This window comes from Adelges cooleyi, unplaced genomic scaffold (assembly GCF_023614345.1).
Source record: "Adelges cooleyi isolate 19-005CV unplaced genomic scaffold, UGA_ACOO_1.1 ACOO_flye_CR_arks_rails_tigmint_CR_PRNA_651, whole genome shotgun sequence".
In the NCBI taxonomy this organism is placed as follows: domain Eukaryota; kingdom Metazoa; phylum Arthropoda; class Insecta; order Hemiptera; family Adelgidae; genus Adelges; species Adelges cooleyi.
This window is the reverse complement of record NW_026096352.1, coordinates 4,233,257-4,253,017: the sequence shown is the minus strand read 5'-3', so window position 1 is coordinate 4,253,017 and position 19,761 is coordinate 4,233,257. Positions and strand designations below refer to the sequence as shown.

General features: G+C 30.1%; 2 protein-coding genes across 6 annotated transcripts; both read right to left on the bottom strand.

The window, feature by feature from the left end:
• Positions 1 to 2,144: 2,144 nt before the first annotated feature.
• LOC126844876 (facilitated trehalose transporter Tret1-like) lies at positions 2,145 to 14,374 on the bottom strand. 5 transcript variants are annotated; one of them, XR_007686648.1, is made up of 6 exons: positions 13,970 to 14,374; positions 13,716 to 13,851; positions 9,647 to 9,832; positions 5,338 to 6,105; positions 5,060 to 5,245; positions 4,925 to 4,979 (listed from the first exon to the last, which is right to left on the bottom strand). XR_007686648.1 is itself a non-coding variant. In XM_050583332.1 (5 exons), exons 2-5 carry the CDS (start codon positions 13,557 to 13,559, stop codon positions 2,281 to 2,283), a joined length of 1,224 nt encoding a protein of 407 aa, XP_050439289.1. In that variant the 5' UTR covers positions 13,560 to 13,621; positions 13,716 to 13,834; the 3' UTR covers positions 2,146 to 2,280. The 5 variants fall into 5 exon arrangements, 3 of the variants coding, with proteins under 3 accessions (XP_050439290.1, XP_050439289.1, XP_050439288.1); XM_050583332.1 differs by lacking the exons at positions 4,925 to 4,979; positions 5,060 to 5,245; positions 13,970 to 14,374 and adding exons at positions 2,146 to 2,528; positions 13,538 to 13,621 and having other exon boundaries at positions 13,716 to 13,834; XM_050583331.1 differs by lacking the exons at positions 4,925 to 4,979; positions 5,060 to 5,245 and adding an exon at positions 2,147 to 2,528 and having other exon boundaries at positions 13,970 to 14,371.
• A 2,125-nt stretch (positions 14,375 to 16,499) lies between these two features.
• Positions 16,500 to 18,992, bottom strand: LOC126844742 (uncharacterized). Its single transcript, XM_050583139.1, has 4 exons — positions 18,834 to 18,992; positions 17,746 to 17,958; positions 17,419 to 17,560; positions 16,500 to 16,750 (listed from the first exon to the last, which is right to left on the bottom strand). The coding sequence occupies exons 1-4, from the start codon at positions 18,990 to 18,992 to the stop codon at positions 16,500 to 16,502; spliced, it is 765 nt and encodes a 254-aa protein (XP_050439096.1).
• Between the last annotated feature and the right edge of the window lie 769 nt (positions 18,993 to 19,761).

Below are 19,761 nucleotides of genomic sequence, written 5' to 3'. Positions count from 1 at the left end.
GTGAAATAGTTCTAAATAAATGAATACCTTTAGTTAAAAACCCCAGTAAGTTCAATAAAAATCAGTACAATTTTTTAATTTTTTTTATTTAAATCAATATTTTACTTATTTTTGACCCGGGAGTTTAATATAAAATCTATCGAGTCAAAATAAAAAATAAATAAGACATATTTTAGTAAATTGAAAAGAGCCAAGTACACACAAATTACATAAGTACTATAAATATTAAATTTTTGAACCATTATTTTAAAAAAAATAGTCTAGCCAAAAATATAAAAATTAAAACATATTTTTTATAAATTAAAAGTACATAAAATATATTAAAAATTAATAAGACTTTTAGATTGGTATTAGAGAGTTCCATTTTTTATATCCAGCAATTTTATGTTTAACAACTCTCGTGGAATACAAAACATTACATGTCTTTTTGCTATTTCCTGTGTGGAAACTGGAACCTAAACGGGATTTCCCTGCTGGCAAATTTTGCTTTTAGTGATGTTTAAATTTAATGTATAGCTGCCTATATAAAACCTACATTTTAGAATTTTCCTCTAAATTATCGTGCAATTATTATGGTTTGGACTATAACACTTATTTGTCCGAGCTAGGTAATTTAAAAATTAATGGATTGTCATAGACCTTCCTGGAAATTACATTATTATTTGTGTCTTTAGGGATAATAATAACGTAGATAATTGCATCGGACCGGTTGTGATTCTACCTTACAGTCATCGCTTATCAGGCATTTTTAAAACAAGTTGTTGCAACATTTTTTAATTAAAAAAAAAATCACTGAATAATAATTTATTAATAGTATTATTTCTAAGCGACAAATATATGTACAGGGTGATCCATCTGATGTTAGATACTGAAATTCTCGAAAAATATGAGTACTTTGAAAATTATGTTTTCCTATACTTTGATTTTAATTAATCTGTAGTGTTTTTATACAATGTGTTCTTAATTTTTTACAAACCTCATATTTTTAATCTCATCCAAATTAATTTGTTATATATTAAATTTTGAAACTTAAATGGAATGTATACATTTTTAAACTAATAATAATTTACTGACAATTTTGACTGGTCGATAACCAGTTTTGAAATTATAAAATATATTTGAATATATAAAATGTGAGACCAATGGGAAAGTTATCCCTACAAAATAGTTTTTTTCAATTGTAATTATATTTTATTTTACACGTCAATAATGTATTAAATATAGATGTATAATACAACAATTACACATTTATGTATAAATTATAATATGTGCCAACCTGATATTATAATATTTATACGTATATATCTGTTAAAAAAAAGTGAAAATTAGCATGTAATTTGGTTTATAATCAGAACATCATATAAAACTTGTTTGTTATTCGCTTTTAAAATATAGAAATGTTTCCAACTTTTTTAGATTTGTACCAATTTTTATTTCCTGAAAATTAATAGCTTGTCGTATTTTGTTAATACTACAAGGTTTATAACGTTATTAACTTTTCCTTAGTGACGATCAGTTTTTTTTTTGGCATGTTTTTGTAAATCATTCCAAAATATTTAACCAGCTTAACACTGTATAAATACTTATTTAAAACTAGACGTTTGATTGAATTTGCGATAAATAAATAAAGCTCATTTGTATACCTGTAGGGCGTAGGTCCTCGTGTAGGACTTGACCGTTAATTCCATATTTTAATATTTATTATTATTTTTTTTAGCAGTGGTAATACAAGTTTTTTTTTCAAAGGGTTTTCTCATATAAGAGTGTGGGTATATTATAATAATGTATGTACCTAGTAATGTATCATACCAACGGTTACTGTTACTGTTACTAATACTAACTGTTTAAAGTTAGTTAGCATTATAGAAAAAAATATATTTGCTGTTTCTGAACGGTGTTTTTAGTGTTAACATTGCAATAATGTTGTTCGAATGTGTTTATCAATGGATCCTAGTTATTCTGTAATCTTTGACCAAAGTAATATAACGTTACGTTTCGTTTAAATTACTATAGCTATTTGTAACGGTTAAAAGTGGACATACATATTAATAGCCGATTTTAATAGCAATTATATATTATGTATATATAATATATGTATTATTATATTATTATGTATATATAAATTATGTACATAAATAATAACAAACATTTGTACAAAACATGCATTTAAATTTAAAAAAAACATATTATATAATACAATGCACAGTGTTAATTTGTAACTTTCAGTACGTGATGTTTCAAATTATTACTTAATTATACTAATTATGTATAGGTATGTGATCATTTAATAGCCGATGTACGTTTGCCGGTGTTATCTTTTTCTTCAAAGTATTCTAAAATTTCGGCAAGAGATCTTCCTTTGGTTTCTGGCATTAAAAACGCACCGTAGGCGGCAGACAACAAACAAAATACAGCGAATATCGACCAAACAGTTATTATTCCAAAATCCAACACTAATGCCGGATATATTTGTATGGCAACGAACATCACGATAAATCCGCAAGAATAAACCAATCCATTCATTGTTCCTAAAAACAATACAACACGAATAAAATATAATATATCTATAATGAAATTATTTGATCGATTAAGTGGTAAGTAACGAATGAGTAGTAACCATAAGGTTTCATAATGTATATATTTTTTTTACTTTCCTATTGTCTAAGGAGCGTGAATAAAACATAGACAACTAAGGAAGTTTGAACAGCAAAAAATTGTGTTTAACGATGTCATAATTGATTTTATAAGCACAGTGTTACGGTGTCATTTGTAGTTAGCCCTGGCCCCCTTCCTTCTTAACCCTGCTTGGGTAGCAACTAGCATGGATAACTATTGTAATCAACATAATTATAAATTAATTTTACTATTTTTGAAACCCATCGGAGTTTCTTAAAACGTTTAGTATCTCCAAATAACATATTAGTACATACTATTACTTCGTTAACGAAAGTTATCGGTATCGCTTGTCTTCGTTATCTATAATTAAAATCAATTGGACTACAATATTATATGCCAAGTAACTACTCACTCGAGAATATTTTTAAGCATTATACAATTTGTTACTTCGAAGTAAAATGTAAGCTTTACATATTTTATTCAAGCTTTTTTTTAAGGGTGTAATGAATACTTTTTCCAAATTAATTTTTTTAACTCTATTAAATACATACTAAGAACACACAAACAATAGTAAGTTAATAAAATCAATTGTTATTACAAAGTAAAAAAATAAAATGTTCATATTTTATTCAAACCATATTTTTTTTTGTAAGGTGTAAAGAATACTTACTTTATTTTACATTTTTTTAACTTAACTCAAATCCTATAAAAAAAAAGCCAGTACAGTGGAGTTGGGGCATAGTGGGGACGGAGAGGTCACAGGTCTGAAAGTGATAAAATCACTATTAAATAAACGCTTCGATGCGAATCTGTGGATAGTATGTTCATACCAGTTATAGCGGTTTAGAAGATATCGTGGGACCAGCAATAATGTACTTAAAATTTAATATTTAGCCGTGTGTAGGGTAGATACGATAAGGGTTGATCGTCTGTCAATAAAAATGTACTGTCATGGTTACCCATGTATCATAATTAACAATATAATGAAAATATTTCCATTACCTGTTGACTGTCGATTTACTCACACATAGCATCCTAGAAACTAACTAAAGCCAACGTGTAAATTTACCCTATTTTTGGTGTTTTTCCTTAATAAAAAATTTGACTAGATTTATGAGAAAATTGTATGTTATAGATCCATTTTAGATCTACCTTCGGTCTAATTTTCAAATTTAAATCTCTAAAACTGCTTGAAAAAGTGAAATAAAGAAAAAAATTCTATCCCTTCTAGGGAAAAGGATTTATGATATCTTTTTGGTTCGTTAATATTTATCGATAGAACTATGTTTGAAAAACAATTCATATAAATTTGGAACTTTTTCGACTATTTTTAAAAAAGTTTTAGAGCATCGTAATTTTAAGTTGAAAAAATTGTACATTTTTTGGGTGTTTTGCTCGATTTTGATGTGGAAGGGGTGAATTTTTTTTTTAATTTTTGGCCCATTTAAGTACCTTCCGGGTATGATTTTTGATCTATAGAGTTGCTACACGAAGAAATCGGTTCAGCGGTTTACGAGATATCGTGGGTCCAGACTCAAAAATAAAAAATAAAAACACATCATTGTAAAAACAATACCTTCTCAGCTCCAAACCGAAGCTAACACATGACGGATAATGGCTGTCAACGTTGATTGCATGACAAAATTAAATAATTTCGTGAATTTTTATGTAAGTTATGAAATTAGTTGGTATGTATGTAAAAATTATAAAATACAATTGTTATTTATGAGGGTTGAGATAAAATACTTTTGACATTTGACCATTGACAAAGATATAGACTATATTGTGGTTTGGGTTACATATTTAAAAGTTTAGGTAATTCACGATTGTAGCAAGTGGTTTTATAACGGTTCATCTTATATTATACAGCTGTCCTGGATTTTCTAACGTGTTGTTATAAAATTATTATTTTTAATAAGTTTTCGGGTTGCTGAAAAATAATAATTCGAAGACAAAAAAAAAAATGAACTAAATTTTGGAGGAAAAAAAACTTGAATTTATAAAATAATTATTAGTCATTTATATTTTTTATTAAAATCTAAGAAAACATTTATCAACAAAATCAATTATTTTTACAGTATATTAATAACTAATATTTTATTTTTTTTCTTGCCGCTGTTTAGAGTTTATTATTTTTGGTCTCAAATTATTCATTAGTACCCCAAAAAATTAACTTCTCAAATTGTTGCATCTAAATGATTGAAGTTTAAAAAAGTTAATTACTTAAAAGTTTAAAAATAACACTAGAAATGTTTGGTTTTTCTAAAAAAAGTTAAGTTTTTGAAAGTGTAAATTTGATCTTGGGTCGTGGTATAGATAAAATTAAAATAACATCAATCTTGTTTATATCGTACATTATCTACCTATAACATTTTATTCATAATTTTATTATTGGTATTTAAAAAAAATATGAATGTAAGTGGGCCATAGACCCCACACTTACTTGGAATGCTCGTAAAAATCAAATCATGTTTCCTAGATCATTTGCAAGAGAGACAAAGCTAAATTGGGCTTGTATTATCTTGTCAATGGGGCTAAATTTATATTGACTTTCCCCCTCTTTTTATGTTTTGTTTGGTTCATAGTCATACACTGTCCGGCACCGATACATGTTGTTCATTGCTAATAACTAATAAGTCTATAGTTTATTCACCTAATAAATTCTCCTCGATTATAATGGTGTAAAATTGAGTTTTTTCGCTTATTTTGTGTAATTCTAACCTTTTACGCCCATCGGGAATAGTTCACCACACATGGCCCAAGGCAGCGGAAGTGTACCCAAGACGCTGAAGAAAACGTAAAGCAAAAACGCTGGTGGTAACGTGAGCCAACCGTATGGAGGATCCTGGACGTCGTTGAATATGACCAGATAACCTATAATGGTGAACAGGCCTACGAACATGCCCAGGCTCGAAACGACCGTCAGAGTTGTCCGGTTGACGTAATACAGGAACGCGTAAGTCACGCTGCCAGCTATTCGGGCTGCAGACATCCAGGTCGTAATTGTAATACCATCGCATGGTACCCGGAATTTCTGGAGTACATCCACCGAATTAAACATGAGCACGTAGAACCCAGTGCCCTGTTGACAAGCGAAGAAGACCAGGCCGTGCAGAGCCGGTTTCCAGACGGACGGCCTGGAGTACACGGACCATGTGGCAGGCGTCGTTATTTTCGGTGCTGTGTTAGAGGTGGCCACAGGCAACAAGTCGACCATGCCCCACCATCTCTCGGTTGCTTTGGCTTGTTGATCGCGGCCCGTGTACCATAACCACATGGGCGACTCCGGCACGGCGAACAGCGCCAGCACGCCAGTCACGCTCAGCACGGCGTTCATTAACGACAGCGTCCGCCAGTCGTAGTCCGGAGCCATAACTGGCATCGTGAACATGCCCAGACTCACGGAAACGGTGATCAACCCGAAGAAAAGTGGACGGTGAGCGGCCGGACAGACTTCAGCCAGGTATAAGTACACGCATGAGCCGGTACCTGTGGGAAAATACAAAAACAAGATCGATAACTAGAGATGGTTACTGGCAGTGACACCGAGAACATGAATCCGTGTATTACACTGGGGAACAGTGATTTTGTGGTACCGTATAAAGGGGTCAATTTAGAATAATTTTAGACTGCTGATTACGAAAAAATATCAGATTTATCGAATTGACTCTAGTTTAAAAGATAAAGACTACCAACTAATAGACTTGAGAAGGGCTAAATAAAATAAAAATTATTATTTTTAATTTATCTAATCGGTTCATTCGGACTTAATCAATTGACTTTATCGATTTTATTAACTATTTGGTCATTACACCGGGTTACTGGACATAATTATCCGACATGGCGGGATAACCAAGAGACCACTGTATCTGATTAGTGAGACTGTGATAAATAAGCATATTCGATAAAGACAACCTTTGGTTTGGTATACTTAGAATAATACAACTTAAATGGGGTAGATCGCAAAAAATATGACATTTTTGACTTGTAGTTTATCTCGAGAACCAAAGTCAATCTCAAATCGTGTTTTTGTATTTTAGGTGTATACTAAACCATACTCAAATTTTATGTCACAGAAAAAATGTTTTTTATTGTTCTCCAGTGTTATCAAAAACTCTGGCTAACAATAAAGACAGTCGCAGCGATTAAATATATCTAGGATACTTTGTCATACTATTTGTTTATATACACTATACAGTATGATAGATGATAAATTCAAATGCATTTCGAAAGTTATAATTTATTATAATTATTATATTCAACAAAATATTTATGAATATTTAGTGAAAAACTGAGGTATTTTTTTTTACAAATTCTGTAGTATTTCAAAAAACTAACTAATTGTTTAAAAAAAATCTTAAGTCAGATTCAGATTAGGCGAAAATAAAAAAAAAAAAAAAATATAGGTACTTGTTTTAAAATGTGTTGTATATATTTTATTTTTCACTCTTAGTATAGAGGTTCTCAGCACCTATTTATTGTTGGCCAGTCGAAGGCCTCCGTGCAAGACATCGATTTTTGAAACTTAAAAACCGAGGAATAAACTAGTCATAAAAATTGGTCACATTTAAACTCTTATTATAGCGTTTTCTAGTGGGCTTGAAGACATTATTTTAGGGCTATGTACCTCCTCTTTTTTCCGTATCATTTTAACTTCCTGCTTTTCGTACTACCTTCGTACATTCCTCAAAAACATCTAAAATTATCAACGGTAGGTCTGACACCTAGACAACTTAGAGACAACACCTAGACTCTAGGTCCTAAAGGGACAACACAAGCGTTGTGTAAAAGACTTAGAACCTTCGGCCTTCAGCTTACATAATATTTTCCATTAATCATTTGCATAAATATATATTATTATGGGTATATCTTGTTAAAAAAACAGTTTGGTTTTTAATATTAAACCTAATAAAAACTAAATTTTGTTTTGTTATATTAAACATGTTTTAGAATAATATATATTATAGCAAGCCAAACACACTGCGCTTTAATGTTTTTTAATTAGGAAAAAGTACTAGGGTCCTATGCATAATAAAATGTGTAAATATATTATGTATTAAGAAAAGGATGGTTGCAGCGACCGCTAAGGTTCTTTCATTTCTTTTTTCATTCACATGTATACATTTGTTTTTTAAATGTGAATTTTTACTTGGTTCTTTTACGAGTAATTAACGAGGGGTATACCAGGAGTGACAAGCTTAGATTACGTATATTTTTACAATTTGTTGTGGTCAAAATATAAAAGCATCTAACTGACATTTATTATTAATGTATATAAATATTATACAATAGTTAACGCATGTAACTCCAAAGAGCAAAAGTTTTAGAGGCCCCTTATTATTTGTTTAATGATTTTGCAATATGGGTTTGACCGTGTATAACACGAATGAATTCACGCAATACTGTAGGCGACGTGTTTGAACACCAACTAGTAGTAAGTTTTAAAGTCCAATCAAAGTGTATTAAATACTAGAGTACTATAAAAAGAACAGCGTAGTGTATACCTACGTTTGTAAAGAGCCGTCCCAACTAATAAGCTATATCAAACGAAGATATTGACACAACGGGCTTGGAGCGAATTTGTTTCGCAACGACTACCGTATATTACGTACTGGTCACTTTTTTTCTTTGCAAAGACAGACTCAAAGCAAAATGTATGTGTCAAAGGGATGTGAATCTGCCATTTACAGACTTTTTATTAAGCGCTACTATGTTTACTTAAAGGGAATTAAATTGAATGCTTTGAAACTGATTGCACTTATAAAAAAATAATAAAATATGTTATTTAAATGATATACAGGGTGACCACGAAAACACTTAACATTTTCAAAAAGGCAAAATAATATTAATTTTTAAAAAAAAATTGTTTTTACTCATGTAGCATGTTTGTGGGTGTATGCCAATTATTTTACGGCAATTTTCGAAAAAAAAAAATATATTTTACTTGATATTATGTAATATTCTGTTTGTGGGTGTAAGCCGTTTACTTCAAGTAGCAAAAATGAGGTCAGGAAGGTAATGTCCGTCATCCATGAGGCCATTTTCAATTCTTTCGAAGAATTTCTTCCACACTCGTTCTAGTGTCTCCCTCGTGATTAATGCCACCTCTGTACGAATTGCCGCTTTCAAATCATCCAAAGTACGGGGTTTATGTATAAATGGCATACACTTGTGGCTTACACCCACAAACATAATATTACATAATATCAAATGAAATAATTTTTTTTTCTTTTCGAAAATTGCCGTAAAATAAATGGCATACACCCACAAACATGTTACATAAGTTACAAACATTTTTTTTTTGAAAAATTAATATTATTTTGCCTTTTTGAAAATATAAAGTGTTTTCGTGGTTACCCTGTATTACGTCAGGTTTTTATGCAAAAAAAAAAGGGTTAAGCAATTTATAATCATCTCCGGGCATATTTATCATACGACGATGACGTTAATACAAAGATCAAGATTCAAGACAAAACTATGTCTTCTCTAAGAGTTTATGTTTTTAAGTTTCGTGGTTATTTTATTGTTCGCTTACACCACTTTACTAATGTTTTTTTTATGAATGTTAAAATTATTACACAATTTTTTTTTCAAAAGGCACAGTTTTCAAAATGCTAATAAAATATTTTCTATCCAAATATTTGGGAAGACGTACTGAGGACGCAAATGCTGTTGTTTAAGAAATCATTTTAAAAAAGCATAGTCAGTTTATTAAAAAAAAAATTAACTTCAAAAAAGTGTCTTCGATGCTATCCTATGTACAAAATAATTTTTAGGTCTAAATTACAATTTAGTTAACTCTGGTAGTACAAGTTGACCGTATTTTTTTTATGGAACATAGAACTAATATTTACTTGCATTTGTTTTTCTAGATGTTATCAAATTAGAGATATTTTGTTAATATAAATTAGTTATTTAAAAAAACAAAAACCCCCGATGAAAATAAACAAGGAGATACGAAAAAACTTTAAAATAAACGAAAATGATTACAAGGTTTCAATAATTAATTGTTAGTTTTAAAACAACTCACCTAAGGAGAAGCCCAGCATAATTCTTCCGATAATTATTGCGTTCAAGCTCTGAGCGTACGACAGTATAAACCAACCCAATACCAATGGTATGTAGGATACTTGTAGAGACTTTTTTCTGCCTATTCCGTCGGTCAATACGCCTATCACAATCAATCCGATTGGACACACCAGAAACGGTATACTAGCTGAAAAATCATAATTGTATTATATGAAAGTTCAATTAGTAAGTATACAATACTACATTTTAACTACAGACAAATTATCGAAATTAATTTAGTACGATTGCATGATTCAAATTCTGGTATAATGGTCTCAAAAGTTTCACGGCAAATTTTTGTGAATTTTTTTGTCGACACAGTTAAAATCTATTTATTAAAACTAATGGTACATTAAAGTATAACATTCGAAGAATATTGTGTAATATTTTCATGTAGAAATATTACAAAATACAGCAATGGCAGCAATTATTCGGAAGCGTCTCGGAAAAAAGTAGAATTGCGGTGTCCCTCATAACTCCATGCTGGATCATCCGAAATTAAAAAAATCAAATTCTTTCGTTAGATAATTGCTTTCCTCAGGTAATGCCGGAAGATTTTTTTGAAATTTCAATTTTTCACTTTTTGGGAACACTTTGAAAGGAAAAACGCGATTTTTTCGAAAAAAATCGGCTAATTTGTTATTGTAAAATAAAAAATATTAACAAATTTGAAAAAAAATCTCCAGCGTTACCTCGTAAGTTATATACAGAAATAGTGTTCGAAATTTCAAAAGGATCGGTATAGTAGTTTTGAAGTTATGAGGGTCACCGATTTTGAAAACGTGAGTTGTGGGAAAAACGCTTTAAAGTTAACGATAGTGTGCTCGGGCCGGGCAGCTATAAAATTCCGACAACTCATAACGTCGTCAATTTTGTTCCGATCGACTTGAAATTTGGACACAATATTCTTAAAATATTATGCATTCAGTTAAAAAAATGAAAATAAAAAAAAAATGTTTTAATACCTTACCTCCTCCCTTAATAGTTAAATAGTAAAAAATATATTAATCTAAACTAAGAAAAGTAATTGTAGTGTTTAAAATGCAGATTAAAGATTTTGATTCGACTTTGTAATTACGACAACCTCTGTAGTTTGCTGGGTGCTCGTTTTAGCATAAGGCTTATTTAGCCGGAATATCTCTTGGATTTTCACATTCTGAGGATGCGTGATATTGACCACAACGTACACACTACACAGCGAGGATTATAAGCACTGTAAGCTCTTAAGTGTCCATACTATTGGCAGTTTTGACATTGCATAATGTTTTATCGTTCATGGGATTCTTAAATTTGTATTCTAGGGTGTAACAACTGTTTGGTAGAAATATGAAATTATTGAGCTCTGAAGGTTCGAGGACAATTTTTAAAATTTTTTGACCACGAAATATTTTTTAAAATATGTTTAAAGTATACTTAATTAGAATTTTAACTGTGATGATATCATTACTGACGGTTAAATAATAGAATCAAGAACATGAGTTGTTTTTGGATCATTTTTTTCAGAAATCAAACCACCTTATTTAAAACAAATATTAAAACGTAGGTACCTTGCTAGTATAGAGAATAATTTTTTACTGATACTAATATTTTTTGACTGGTTTTTTTTTACTGTGCCTTAAGCAATTTATTTTTGGCTGGTTGCTGCTGCGATATTGCATGCACAGTGTACATAATATGCTATTCATATATATATATACTACACACAGTGTGCACATTATATTATTGTTTATATTGATATAGTAGTTAATGTTCTTAATTGCTCTTACGTACCCTTTACGTTTGTTATGTGTACATTTTTCTGAAATTTATAAGTACCTACATAATACAATGTTAGCGTTAAAATATTACTAGCACTGTTTAAAAAGAAGTGGGACTGATGAAGCCTGTATCTATGTAGTATTGTATGATTATATGGAGACAGTGCCTGTGTGGTGGTCCATTTTGGTGGATGAGTGATGTGACAGTGCGTTAAATATAAATACTGTCTAGTGTCAATAAATGAGTGTTCATTATTTCGAATAATTATCGGTGTTGACAGTGTTGTGTATTTAGTATTTTCAACAATTATAAGAACAATAGTAAACTCACAACTCTAAAGATTAGATAAACATCATATTATAGGTGTGCGTTCGACCTTCGTGTGTATGTTAGTCGCGTGTTATTAGAGACTTCGTCATACTCATAACAATGATAAAATTATCATGTACTCACTATCATACACTCTCATTCCACGTTTCCGCAAAATTTATAATTCTTAATAACTTGCATAATAATATGACGAATTACTTCGGCTACGGCTTGTATTATTCCGGCGTGAGTAGAAATCTTTCTACTTTATATTTATTGTCCTTGTAATATTTTACACTACTTATCCAGTACCAATATAATGATGCAGATACAATATCATTATCTATATATAACTTGCGCTACTAAAAACTTGTTCTTATGAAGTTACAATTTCAAATAAAGGTTTATTGCAATACAAACTCTAATAAAAGATTCAACTAGCCGCCATTTCCTCATTCGAAAACCATCAATTTGTAGTTTTTCTTTCTTTTAATAAATGTTATTTTCATAGTACATATTTAGAGTTCATATATATTGTATTATGCATTTCAATCAATAGTATTCAAACCTTTAGTAAATTCTAGTGCTCTATCAACTTTTGAAATTTAAATGTTAACGAAGGTATATATTTAATTAACTTTTTAAATTATGAATAATTCAGTAAACATTTTGACTGCTCGATAACTCATTTTAAATAATTATTTTTAAAGTTATTAAAGTGTAAAATTTAGTACGGTACAAAGGGCGGAGTGTATTATATTTTTTATCTACATTTAGTAGGTAAATCAAACATATAGATTGCTATTTGACTTCTAAAAGTAACTCTCAAATACCCTTTAAAATAATGTTTCAACTTGAAAACCAAAACGTAAAATAAATTGATCTTTAAATATAATTAAGTTTTTACTTAATACATTTTAAATAAAACTATAATTATTACTTTATTTTATAGAACAATATATTGTAAAGTAATATTTTTGTCACTGTGTATAATAGTACCATCTGTTAAAAACAAGTTTATGTTTCTTTAAGGAGAAGTTTACCACATATTTATCGAAATAATTCAGTTGGTATAGGTCAATTTTTTAAAAGAGTTAAAACTGAAAAATTATTGTTGAAATTTATGTGTATGGACGATTTATTATTGCAAGTTATTTTTTTCAGACTATAAAAGGTCTAAATTATGTTTTTCATGAGTTATTTTAACAAAAAGGTCACGTAGACTGCATTTACTAGATGCATGATAGTTTTAGAGCAAGGACACGAATTATAAAATGAAAATGTGATGAAATTTTGAGGGAAAACAATATTTTTTTATTTATTAACTATTTTGTTTGATATGCCATGCTGAAATAAGGTCTTTTTTTAAATAGTGATTACTTTTTAGGAAATATTTTTAAATACGGATATGATATTTCCTCCAAAAAGTCATCCTCTTTTGAATTTTTTATAAGGGGTTTTACCACATACTATACATATTATATAGTCTATGGTTTTACCCTAAATCCGCCACCCAAAACGCATTTTTCGAAGTCAAGTTTTATGCCTGTAAATTAACTGTATAACGTACTCTAAATAATTTTTGCGTTTCAATAGAGTAGAGTATTTACTGCGTAACACAATTAAATTCCTGACTAAATAATAAACTATATGGAAAACAGACTTGCGTTACTGTTTGTTGATTTTACAATAGTTGTACAATATGTGGATGTTTTTGCAAATGAACAATACCGTAGGCAGATCGTAAAAACAATAAAAAAAACACGACATAACTGTAGTAGCTTACTTGTAAATATTGATGATAGCATAATAGGTTTTTAAACGGCGGTAATCACAAACAATACCAGCTGAGTGTTTTGCACTGTAGCAGCTATATCCAAAAAGATAACGGTGCGTCAGGGCCGAACCATAAGTTGGGTTCTAACACACACATGTATGATTTTATTAGTCGTTACTGATCTTACCTATCCACGACGCCTGTTGGTCGTCGACTTTGATACCGGACGAGGGTTGCCGGACTTGGACCAGGAAAATAGCCGAGAAAAGAAGCGAACATCCGACCACAAACTGGTGAATTGCCATTAGCCCCGTACAGAACACCTGCAAACCAACGCCACCGTTTGGTTTTCGGATGGACAAACAAAAATAATTACAATTTTTTTATTTTTATGATACAACTATTGCGATAGGTACTCTGAGATGACTTATTGATACGTACGAGTCTTACGTAAAACGTCATTCTGTCGTGCCTCATCTTCCCAAAACAATGTAATGAGATAATTATCAATATAATTGTGTATTAGACAACGGATTTGGGTTTTCAGACTTTCGAGATCCGGATAACGCGACGTCAGTGGCGATAATAGACGCCAACGCCGCCGTTTATTGTGTAAGATCATGTGTAGATCTAACCATTTTAGCGTTGAAAACAAACACAACGAGAAGAAAACTTTCAAACATCGCGCATATGTCTCAATAACAACAATATTAATAAGAATTGAAAAAATAATTATAATTATTAAGTTAAGTGACGAACCGCCACGTCGAGTCGTACGTTCGACCTCCTAACGGCTGTAATAACAATAATAATATGGCGTTTTAAATGAGACAACAATAATTAATATAGGTATAGTGTTAAATGGCAATGACAGTATTATAGTTTTAGCTGGTAATATTAGTAGTAGTAGTATTTGTAGTATGAGTGGTGGTGGTGGTGGTACAGGCGTATGCAAAACCGTCAACGAACGCTTATCGGCAGTGTGATGTAGTACGCGAAGTCACCGTTCAAAACCATCACAGTACTTAAACTGAGTACACTGTACAGCGTGTGCTTTCACTAGGCTATGTACACACATTTTACTCATATTATAGGTATATTATATCTATATTGAATGTAGGACAAAAAATCCTAAAGTATTTTCAATGCATTACACAATTCATACAGTAAAACAAATTCAAAATTAATTGTTTACTGTTAGTATGTAAATCAATAAGAGTGTACCTCGTGAACCATTAATTATAAAATAATAATTGATGAACGTTTTTAAAATTATTTTATGCCTAAGGTTGTATGCGTTATTACAACACGTTTAACTGTATCTGCTTTGCTTATTAAATTAATAAAATATTTAAAATACCCGTGAGAGAATTATTATTCGCCAACATTTCTACCGCACAAAGGAAGCGGTCAGTAAATATCTCGAATAGTGTTTTTTTTATCATGTATTTTCCTTCATTTAAAATAATAAAAATAATATGTTATAATAAAAAACAAAATAGTAAATACACCATAGTGATGCACTGAAAAATATTTAAATGGTAAAACCAATAATCATCTCTTATAAAATCAACAAACTAAAAATAATGACATAACGTAACGGTTTAATAATACGATATCAATTTTCTTTTGTAGAATAGATTATAGTCGGCTGTCGGGCTTTTAGTCTACCTTATTAAAAATAGTTCTTTTGTCCTTATATAATTTTATCGGGACCTTCTGTCTAGGATTCATATTACACCAATGTTCATGCCAATTACGCAGGCGGCTCAAAGATAAAAAAACGCTCTTTGAAAATGTACCTAACGTCCTAACACATATTTACTTCCTTACCACCTTCCTAACCCATTTTAGATAACTATTTCAGCCTGAAAAATGAGCAGAAGAATAACCAAGGTGGTCTAAAGGCTTCCTAATGTCCGAGTTTAAATCATACACGAGCAACGGGCGGGTCTGAACTAGATTAAGGGAATTCAAAGCGGAAGGGTCTGGAAGGGTTAAGGAGCTTTATTTATGGAACATTTAAAAAAATGGGGTTATAATAAATTTCGCCCGAGTAAATTAATTTACAGATTAATTTGCATAAGTTTCAAAGTATTATTTTTAACTTATAAAGTTTGTTCAAAAAGAAACGCCATTTCGATGTTATTTTAGACCTAAAAGCCTGATATAATTATGTCTACTCAGGCTGGTCCGATTTCAATTCTGTAAAGATTTGAGTTCTTTGATTACTCAGGTTTCTAATTTACTAATAAATGTAGGAAACTATTTTTATTTAAAAAATGTAATTCTCGTAATTCAAAACATTTAATTTGAAAAATGTTCAATATTCAAAAACAATTTTATTACATTAACAAAAATTCAAAATCCATATCCGACGTAACTTAGTAAAGTAGTCAATGAACTCAAATCTTTTTACAGAATTGAAATCGGATCATTCTAGGTAGTCGAAATTGTGTCAAACTTTTTGGTAAAAAAAACAGACCGCTTTCAATCCCCTTAATCCCAACATGTGTTACCTACTGTAATCAGTATTCTTATATTAAAAACTTGCTATCACATTATTAAACCATGTCTAACAATTGTTAACAATATTTTAAGTGTTTGAAAAAAAAAACGAACTAAAAACAGATATTTTTGTTTGATTTTTTATGCGATGTGCTTTATGTTTTTATCTACACATACAGTTTATACAGGTATATAAATGTGATTAGGTAGATACATTTTTTTTTATTTATTTAGTAACTAGATTTTTTTTCTATACAATAATTTACCTTGTTAAAGAGAAAAATCACAACTATAAACAAAGTAAAAAATTATAAATTTCAAAAATACACTAAAAGTACACTAAATAAAGTGGCACTATAGAAAACAAATAGAATAATAATTCGTTTATTATAATACACTTCAAAATTATTATTATTATTATTAATTTCATACTAATTACGAACTGCGAACATTAAATGTAATGCTAAATTATTTCCATGGCCATCACTTTAACTAATGCGTTTTCGGCTAGTAATTCATTATAGTTTAATTGGACGTTGTTTTGTGTAGCCCATTCCATGTGGTTAGCTTCATATAATGTTTTCAATCCCAAAGATTCGGCTATACGTTGACTTGTTTTACCAGTAAAAATACCCGACACCACTTTACAACCAAAATGCATCATTTCAGGTACTCGTTTAGCAATCACGGATTCCAACAGTTTTGTCCCTAATCCTACAAACATATTTCGTTACGAACACAACAAAAAACCACATTGGCCTCGATTTTTAATTTAAGATAAAGAACTATTCAAAAGGTTTAGATAAAATATATTATCTGCTTGCCAGTTTCTAAAGCACATTACGTTTGCATAACAAAATTTTTTGACATGCTAATAAACTGAGTATTATTTCACTTTTTTAATTATGTGATAACAAATAACTAACGTTTAAACCACAAAACAAATTATAATACTGAACATTTAAAAACTTTCGATACGCAGTGGGATAATTTTAATTTAAGATAAAATAAATAATTTGTTTTGTTCAATCGTGTATGGCGTGTACTTAATGAAATTCTAACAATGCACCGAAACATAATATCATACTTTAAGTCAATCGACCACTATGGAATTACTAAATAAGATAGTTGTTTATAAAATATTACTATAAAACATTTTGAATATTTTTTCTATACTCTAAATAATATACATATCACTTTAAAAAATAGTAGTGTTTGAAGTGATCATTTGTAGAAAGATATTATACTTTTTAATTAACTATTCAATAACTATAATAAGTCTTCAGAAGGAAAGTTAAAAGTGTAATTATGAACTTAACATACTTCTATTAAATTTATTTAATACAATACATTTTAAAGGGCCTTTATATTTATGAACTCACCTCGGTGTCTGTAGGGTGGCAAAACAAACCATGCATAAATCCGGCAGAACGCATCAGTTCCGTATAAATTGTAAATATTGACTTTTTGATTCAAGTAATTATTAAAATTGTGTATTTCATTCCATATTTTACCATCATATAGCTAAGGTATATTTAAACATACGTTTTAATAATTCAAATTTGAATTAATTATACTATAATACCTATAATAAATTATAGGTATAAGATTATTAATTGCGTTAGAATTTTGAATTTAAACATTTACAACTTGTGTAAGCAGATAAAATAAAAAAAATAACCGATTACAAATATAATATGATGTCTTACCCTCAAACGACTGAAGTTGAGTGAATGATCTTCCACTAAGCAAACTCTACATACAACAACACCTACAATTTTTCCAGAACTTTTCTCTATTACTATCGTAGACAACGTGTCTGAAATCCAATGTTTGACCAGCTCAATAAACTGGTCAACAGATTCTTGATCGTGAGTCAACCCATTACCGATACAAAGTTGTTCTTCGTGTACATAATAATGCTAAGACAAAAAGTACATTTACTGTATATTTTAAATGCTCAAAGTGCGTCGTATGAAAACATACGATGCACTTTAACGCACAGAAAATAAACAAATACATTTTGGGCTATATTTGAGGACTCTTAAAGCCAATATTCAAAGTGCAAAGTTTAAAACAGCATATATTTATATTGTACATAGCATAAATAAAAAATATAGTTCAATAAATGGAATGTTTTAATTGTAATCAATTGTCTTTACTATTCAACCAATTGTGCATATAAATGAATGGTTTTGTGAATTCCACTTATTCCCTATACGGCCCTTAATCTTAATTTCCATTACGTAAAATAAAAGCTAATGTTGTTAAATAGTAAAGAGACGGAAATATAAGAAAGCCCGATAAGCCTTATTTGTATTCATATTCATAAACATATTAATGGCAGCAGGTAATACAGCCGATATTGATTTTTTTAATTTTGTCAATACTGATACACTCAAGTCATATTTAAAGTCAAATGGATAATTAGTTAAGACTTATAAATGCATGTTATTTTTAAATTATTGTAGCATATGTTATTCATTATTTATTATATTATACTACCTGTTATTGTTATACTATTTATTATTATTATATATATTATACTATTTTTGTAAATGGAGTTGATTCCGTAATATAGAATATTATTATTATATCAGTCAACCGGGCTATGTCATAAGAGAACGGACAAACAGTCTTGTCAGTTTTATATAGCATAAATAATATGTATAACATTATTTAAAAGACTTAAAAATAATTTAACTCATGAGAGATTTGGCCAACTGAAATGAATGCACATGTGAGTTTTATTTACAACCAATATATATTAATTTGTAAATTGTAATATTGTACGTACTGTAAATAAATCTATAACGTCTTCTAATCTATCTTCCGGAATTGATTGAATTGCAAAAGTGTCATTTAAAGTAGTCCATACGCGTGGTTGAGTGATTCTAGTAATAAATTCTTCATCAGTCTCTTCTTCTGCAGACAATTCTTGTTTTTGTTTTGACATTATGTAAGCAACTTTAAAAAATGAAAATAAACTTGAATAAGGGATTTGAAGTGTTCGCCAACTAAATCAGTTTAGGCTTGCTGGCTTTGTACAATATAGGCACCGCGCCGCGCTGTGTCGTTATAGCATTATTATTGATATTCGAATGATGTATCCTAGGTTACGGAAAATCACAAAAGCGTGTATTGCTTGTTTAAGTTAAAATAATACCCCACGCATTTTGCTTATAACTAGTGTTAACTTCGTTTGTTTCTTGCGAAATTGTGTTATTTCTAGAAGGCGGACCGCAGCAACCCAGTCACATGTTTTGTGTATGATCGGTGGCGCCAACTCAGGTGGTCACGGGGTATAGTTTGGGCGCCAGACAGCGGGGAAGATTATATGTTGAGATCCTCGAACCAATGGAGGACCATAACCGAATATGTCAATGCAATCCTCTCAAGAAAAGAGGAGGCGAGAGACAGAGGCAAAGGGGAGCCACGAGTGCTGTCCCACTGACCACAGAGGATTCATATGTTTATAAATGTAAATGTACATATCACAACTAGAACTAAGTAGAATTAAGTAAAATTTTGAGCCCGCCTCGCGAAGAGGAAAACGGGATTTTTATAACTCCAATTTTTTGTAGTGGATGCTTATAAACGATGCTGCCTGGGGGGAAGTAGTGTGCGAACAGTTCCCTCCCAGGTTAGCAATTTCTTAAAAAAAAAAAAAGGTTACTGAAAATATTGTTTTTGTTTTTTATTTGGTATATACAATCTATACAATT

What these genes read in the sequence shown, in the direction of transcription:
- LOC126844876 (XM_050583331.1), bottom strand. Translation starts at nt 14,005, where the DNA reads ATGAGGCACGACAGAATGACGTTTTACGTAAGACTC. An exon ending in CCAACAGGCGTCGTGGATAG is followed by an intron (nt 9,833 to 13,715) that starts GTAAGATCAGTA and finishes ATGATTTTTCAG; the next exon opens with CTAGTATACCGTTTCTGGTG. An exon ending in ATTCCCGATGGGCGTAAAAG is followed by an intron (nt 2,529 to 5,337) that starts GTTAGAATTACA and finishes TATTGTTTTTAG; the next exon opens with GAACAATGAATGGATTGGTT.
- LOC126844742 (XM_050583139.1), bottom strand. Translation starts at nt 18,992, where the DNA reads ATGTCAAAACAAAAACAAGAATTGTCTGCAGAAGAAGAGACTGATGAA. An exon ending in TCAACTTCAGTCGTTTGAGG is followed by an intron (nt 17,561 to 17,745) that starts GTAAGACATCAT and finishes AATATACCTTAG; the next exon opens with CTATATGATGGTAAAATATG. An exon ending in GCCACCCTACAGACACCGAG is followed by an intron (nt 16,751 to 17,418) that starts GTGAGTTCATAA and finishes ATATGTTTGTAG; the next exon opens with GATTAGGGACAAAACTGTTG.